General features: G+C 33.3%; 1 protein-coding gene across 1 annotated transcript; it reads right to left on the reverse strand.

Annotated features, from left to right (window-relative positions):
- Window positions 1-206: 206 nt before the first annotated feature.
- On the reverse strand, window positions 207-1,573 carry LOC148166071 (uncharacterized). The gene is made up of 5 exons (XM_088049479.1): window positions 1,525-1,573; window positions 1,350-1,487; window positions 1,249-1,270; window positions 423-743; window positions 207-370 (listed from the first exon to the last, which is right to left on the reverse strand). The coding sequence occupies exons 1-5, from the start codon at window positions 1,571-1,573 to the stop codon at window positions 220-222; spliced, it is 681 nt and encodes a 226-aa protein (XP_087905605.1). The 3' UTR covers window positions 207-219.
- Between the last annotated feature and the right edge of the window lie 5,189 nt (window positions 1,574-6,762).

Consider the following 6,762-nt stretch of genomic DNA (forward strand, 5'->3'; position numbering starts at 1 on the left):
CGATAGCAGCACTACGTCCTAGATTTCATACGTATTGTGAACCAATTTTGACTTCTTGACTACGGCAGTTCACATATTGGAGCTTCGAGCTTAATCTACTTTGGATTAATGACATTATTAAACAAAAGAAAAATGTTAAAAGTATCTAGTACCATACATTTTATAGGCGCAGTAAAGAAGTTTGCCGAAAAAGGATGAAATCACCTAATTCTGTCTCCATCATAATTGAAATAACTGTTTTAACGTAAATGCAATCATAAATGAGTCAAATCGCTTCACTGCATACGTGTCACTGAATTTCCATTTCCAATAAACCAGTGACATTTCTAAAGAAGTCGTGAATTCTAGTTGCACCTCATAGCAAACCAATCTGCAATCATTTTTCTGGTGATAACCAACTTTCAACAAGTGTTTTTACTCACATTTCCTTGTGCCTACGCATTTTTTGCACCAAAACGTTGCCTGATGCATTGTGATTAGTTTCCAATTTCAAAAGATCGAGATAAATCGTTCTGCGCAAGTTTAAATCAATGATTTTCATCATCATGCTCAAAAGTAAACATAACCTCAAATGAGAAATATTACAAATGTCAAGAACGTCACTGACGTCAGCGATTATTGACAGACCGAACGCAGGGATGTCCAAAATTGGGCGTGGGAAATTATTTTTTTCATAGCCGACTATGATTTTGCATCTTTTGGAAATGTTGAGGGTCTTTTTTCTTTTTTTCTCGGCAACTTGACTAGCTAGACGGTTGAGTTTTGGCACACTCGGATAATTATTGATGTTTTATAAAATGACATAAATCTTAACTAATTAAAATTTAAAATAAGACAAGTAAAATTAACATTTTTAAGACAAGGATGACGCTGGTAATGTCACATCATCCTTACCTATTCAAGAAATTATATTTTAAATTTTAGAAAAATCCGTTCATAAATGACAAAGATATTGAGCCCGAAAGTCTTAGATGGGCCACCCTGTATAAAAATCTAATTTTCTATAATTTATCATCACTCATTAAAATGACATCTTCAGATCCGCACGTTACAAAAGCCATTGATCGACTCGCTAAAGGTATTAGGAGAAAATATTTAGCTCTTAAATTGGGTCGATTTGAGCAAGATGAAACAATAAAGAAAATATTTCAACCTATTATTGATCCTCTGTCCAAGAAGGTTGATAACATATCTGCAAAAACCACAAAAACCGCAAAGGTCATTGATAGTACGACGCAAACACGTTACTTCGCTCCAAAACGTGACTCATCTACACAGACAAATCAATTCACAGATACCAAACCCGTCATTGAATCAGTGGATCAAATTTCAGTTAAGGAGCTTCCTACTGAAATTATTGGTGAATACAACCCTAGTTTTGAAACAACTGATGATTATGCTAGAGCTACAGTTAATCCTGATGATGATGTTGTTGGTGATGGTGATGATAATGTGTTTGAAAATATCACTGAAGAAGCTTATGAAGACTACTTATCTGATTATTCGGAATTAGCTCGTGAATACATAGATGGATTTTTAAGAGATCATTCAGCAAAAGAGTATGATACAACATATGGAGTAAATCATGATGCAGAAACAAATAAATGGATGTTGGCCAATAAATTAATTCATTTTGGGAAAAACAGTGATGATTTTACTATTGGAGGTAAAACTTATGTGGGTTCAAGGGGCTTGTATGAATTATTGTTTAAAAAACGTCCTATGAAGTATACAAAAGATGATGAAGATAGCTATCACTCAATACTTAAAGCAACAAGCGTACACAAAAGACAATTTGATCCAACAGGATATTTAAGAGGCAGTAGTCATCCGAAATATCGAAGTGTTATAAAACCACCTATTAGTGATTCACCACAACGTAGTTATTCGTTTTCTGGAAGTGGACTTACAGATAATATGTTGCAATACAATTCAAAATCAATCGAATATGTATATTGGGATGATGTTAACGAACTTGTTGATAGATTAAAATTAATTTGGGCATCAAAAGACGCTGGTAATTCGTCACATAACAATGAAATTGTAGCTATAGTTAATGAATTAAAAGAAGCGGGTTTTATTTATTAACTTGTAATCCGTCCAAATCATTTAGTTGTAAAATGCCTCTCGACAAGTTTGGTCAAGCTTTAGACGATCATAAAAACACTTTATTGTTGGCAAAATTTCAAACTACTAATGGATTGAAATTTACTGTTGATGGGGATATCGATGCAGAAAATTTGAAAATTTGCAATATTAAAGAACCGTCTTTGGATAATGATGCTGCGAATAAAAAATATATAGACACTAAAATTGCTCAACTATCCCACCATGTTCTAACAACTATTAAAGCTATATCTTCTAGAGTTCTTAAATCTGTAGAGCGCTGTCAAAACCGTATAACATTACAGCAAGAAATATATGCCAAGTTAAAAACAGAATTGTTAAATGTTGTAGCTCAAATTGATAAAAGATTAAATAAAATAGAAGAACAAATTACGGACAACAATTTGAAAATTAATCAGCATATGGAAAACAATCTTACGACCATTAACTTACTTAAAGAGAAAATTGATTCCATCTCGACTGCTAATCTAGAGTTCTTAAGCAAAAACAAATTGGTTAGTATTGATGATAAAAAATTATTGCACAATTCAAATAATTAAAAAATTTGAAAATCAGCAAATGTGAATCTGTAATAATTAGTGAAAAAATTCTAGATATCTAGTAATACAAAACAGTCTTATGATTCTACTTATTATTAATAAAAGATTTATATAAAATTAGTTGTTTTCAAATTATTTATCAGATTAGTGGTAAACAATGGTGAAACAACATTCCAAAGAAAAACTAGAGCTTGTTAATGAGCTTCACAAACCAATCCAAAGAAAGTTTACAAGACGTCGAACAATTATTAAGGGTTTAGATGATTTATGGCAAGCTGATCTAGGACAAATGAATATGTATGCCTCGTCTAATAAAAATTTTAACTTTATATTGATTGTTATCGATTGTTTTTCGAAATATGTTTGGGCTAAGCCCTTAAAGTCTAAACATGCCGATGAAGTTACAAAAGCATTTGAATCAATATTAAAAGAGAAGAGGCACCCCAAAAATTTACAGACAGATCAAGGTAAAGAATTTTTTAATTCGAAATTCAATGCACTAATGAAGAAATATAAAATAAATCATTATCATACGTTCAGTTCTAAAAAAGCAGCAATTGCCGAACGAGTCATACGAACATTAAAAGACCGTCTTTTTAAATACTTCAGTTTAAACGGTTCTTACAAGTGGATTAATGTTCTACCAGAACTTGTATCCATATATATACATATAATAATACCATCCATAGTACAATACATGTGAAGCCCGTTAATGTAAACAAAACAAATGAAGATCGTGTTTTAAAATCATCATTTAATGAGATTAAAGTTGCAACAGCCACAAGAAAATTTAAAGTTGGAGACATTGTTAGGATTAGTAAAGCCAAACATATTTTTGATAAAGGTTATACACCTAATTGGACCACAGAATTGTTCAAGGTTGTTAAAATAAATATTACCAATCCTACCACGTACCTTTTAGAAGATATGGAAGAAAAACCTATAATGGGTGCTTTCTACGAAAAAGAATTGCAGAAAACAAAAAATTCGGACATACAGGGTGGCCCATCTAAGACTTTCGGGCTCAATATCTTTGTTATTTATGAACGGATTTTTCCAAAATTTAAAATATAATTTCTTGAATAGGTAAGGATGATGTGACATTACCAGCGTCATCCTTGTCTTAAAAATGTTAATTTTACTTGTCTTATTTTAAATTTTAATTAGTTAAAAGTTATGTCATTTTATAAAACAGCAATAATTATACGCGTGTGCCAAAAATCAACCGTCTAGCAAGTCAAGTTGCCGAGAAAAAGACAAAAAAGGACCTCAACATTTCCAAAAGATACTAACTGATAGTCGGCTATGAAACAATTGACTTCTACAGCGAGTTTAGATTTTGGACATCCCTGACTTGTTGATGAATCCGTGACATTCATGACATTTGTGACATTCATTTGAGGTTATGTTTATTTTTGAGCATTATGATGAGGACTATTGATTTAAACATGCACATTCACGATTTTTTATCTCGATCTTTTAGTAACTAATCACAATGCATTGAACCTAGCATCGTTTCTCGACATTTGTGATATTTCTCGTTTGAGGTTATGTTTACTTTTAAGCATGATGATGAATATCATTCATTTAAACTTGCGCAGAACGATTTATCCCGATCTTTTAAAATTGAAAACTAATCACAATGCATCAGACAGCGTTTTGGTGCAAAAATTTCATAGGCACAAGGAAATGTGAGCGAAAAACTTGTTGAAAGTTGGTCGTCACCAGAAAAATGATTGCAGAATGGTTCGTTATGAGGTGCAACTAGTATTTACGACTTCTTTAGCACTGTCACAGGTTTATTGGAAATGGAAATTCAGTGACACGTATGCAGTGAAGCGATTTGACTCATTTATGATTGCATTTGCGTTAAAACAGTAATCTCATTTATGATGAAGACAGAATTAGATGATCACAAGATTTCGTCCTTTTTCAGGAAACTACTTTACTTTGATTAACAAATAATTTGTTACAAGGTATTTTATTGTAAGGTACAAAGTTTTAACAGTGAATAAACTATACCAGTGACAATTATAGCAATGTAACACCATATTTTCTACAATAGTAATGAACGAATGTACAAAAATTTACAAATGTATCAGATATTTACACTGTTACAACATGTGTCTGTACTTTGAACATTTATAACAAGTGCAAATAATGCTGGAATATTGTAAGCGTTTGGTCACTGTCATTTTGCTTGTTGGCGATGCGATGAGATTTGGCTTTTTTTTACTAGCAACTCATTTCTTGAACTTTCTTGTAACGAAATGGACACAAACAATTAGGGGCAGCATAAGTTTTTGGATATGTTCTGTGATGGCGAAGAATGAATTTGAGGCCCCTTGGTTCGAGCAAATCGCTTGTCGCTTTCAACTGGAACAATTGCTTCGATGATACTAGTCATTTTCCTTCGCTGAACACTTACCATGTAATGTTGCGGCGACTCTTCATCGAATTCATCAACAAGCAGGGTTTTGCACTTTTAGCAGCTTGGTTACTGTCCGTCAAACATATCCACCCATGTTAGAAGAATCCAAGTGGCATAGTCGTTCATGGTGGTTAACAACACCGTCCAGAACGTTCTGCAATCGTTCTTAATGCTTGCAGCAGGGTACGATAGGGTGTCAATAAGAGTCCTTTACATGTTTGCATCTTTTGGCGGTTCATTGAGAAAAAACAGGTTCAATATTGAAAGTAACAGTCCGTGTTGAAGTACTGCATCATTTTCAGTGTGTTGCTTTCAGTCTTGTTCGTCTTTTTTCACTCGTCCAAGTTATTAATTGGTTGTTTAAAGAATTATCCCATTGAAAGAGTCGACCGACGATACTTTGTTAGAAATATCATGTGTGCAATTTTCATTAGAACGCAGTTATAAATGATGTTCATTGTCATTTTGTTTCATTTTTTTCTTGCACTACTTCTTTGACTCGTTATTCTTTCTTAGTGAGAAATTGTCTTGATACCGTGCAAGCACATTTTTCATATGATAATAGAGGGGGTATAGTGGTCCTAGATCGTTAGGTAGTTCGCAAGGTTTGTTGAAGCAACAAATACAACTCGCAACATCATGCACCATATTCAGTTCGAAAACACGAATCTGAAATATCAGATGTAAACAGTGTTCCTACAATTTGCAATGACCTTAGAAAATGTAACTCACTATTATGCGTTTTTGGTGATCCAAAACCGCTTAGTTGTCGGTAAGTACATGTATCTGATTTGCATATTACTTATACGTCTTGGTATCATTAGTTGGTTTCCTATTCAAAGTTTCATATGCTAATCTTTCGAAACGGAATATTAATGGTACTTACTGTACGACCAATTTGGACTTGAAAAAACTTTCATGATAACACCTTTTAGCATGGCGGTCTTGAAAGTGTGCAGAATTGTGCCTACATTTGTCGATTCGACTTTGTTTCTACAAATCATAATTGAAACATACGAATTTATTAGTCGCATAGCCACTAAATACCACAAAACTCCGTTTTGACATGGGTAAGCTTGTCTTTGCCGTTGCTCTTGTAGGTTCTAAGCCACTCAACGATACAGCATTCTTCGTTACTTTTGCATACCAACTATACCGACTGCACCAGCATTTTTCGATAGCAGCACTACGTCCTAGATTTCATACGTATTGTGAACCAATTTTGACTTCTTCACTACGGCAGTTCACATATTGGAGCTTCGAGCTTAATCTACTTTGGATTAATGACATTATTAAACAAAAGAAAAATGTTAAAAGTATCTAGTACCATACATTTTATAGGCGCAGTAAAGAATAAGTTTGCCGAAAAAGGATGAAATCAGCTAATTCTGTCTCCATCATAATTGAAATAACTGTTTTAACGTAAATGCAATCATAAATGAGTCAAATCGCTTCACTGCATACGTGTCACTGAATTTCCATTTCCAATAAACCAGTGACATTTCTAAAGAAGTCGTGAATTCTAGTTGCACCTCATAGCAAACCAATCTGCAATCATTTTTCTGGTGATAACCAACTTTCAACAAGTTTTTTTACTCACATTTCCTTGTGCCTACGCATTTTTTGCACCAAAACGTTGCCTGATGCATTGTGATTAGTTTGCAA

Source organism: Gnatocerus cornutus, unplaced genomic scaffold (assembly GCF_029298725.1).
Source record: "Gnatocerus cornutus isolate USDA-ARS CGAHR unplaced genomic scaffold, icGnaCorn1.1 ctg00000033.1, whole genome shotgun sequence".
Classification (NCBI taxonomy): domain Eukaryota; kingdom Metazoa; phylum Arthropoda; class Insecta; order Coleoptera; family Tenebrionidae; genus Gnatocerus; species Gnatocerus cornutus.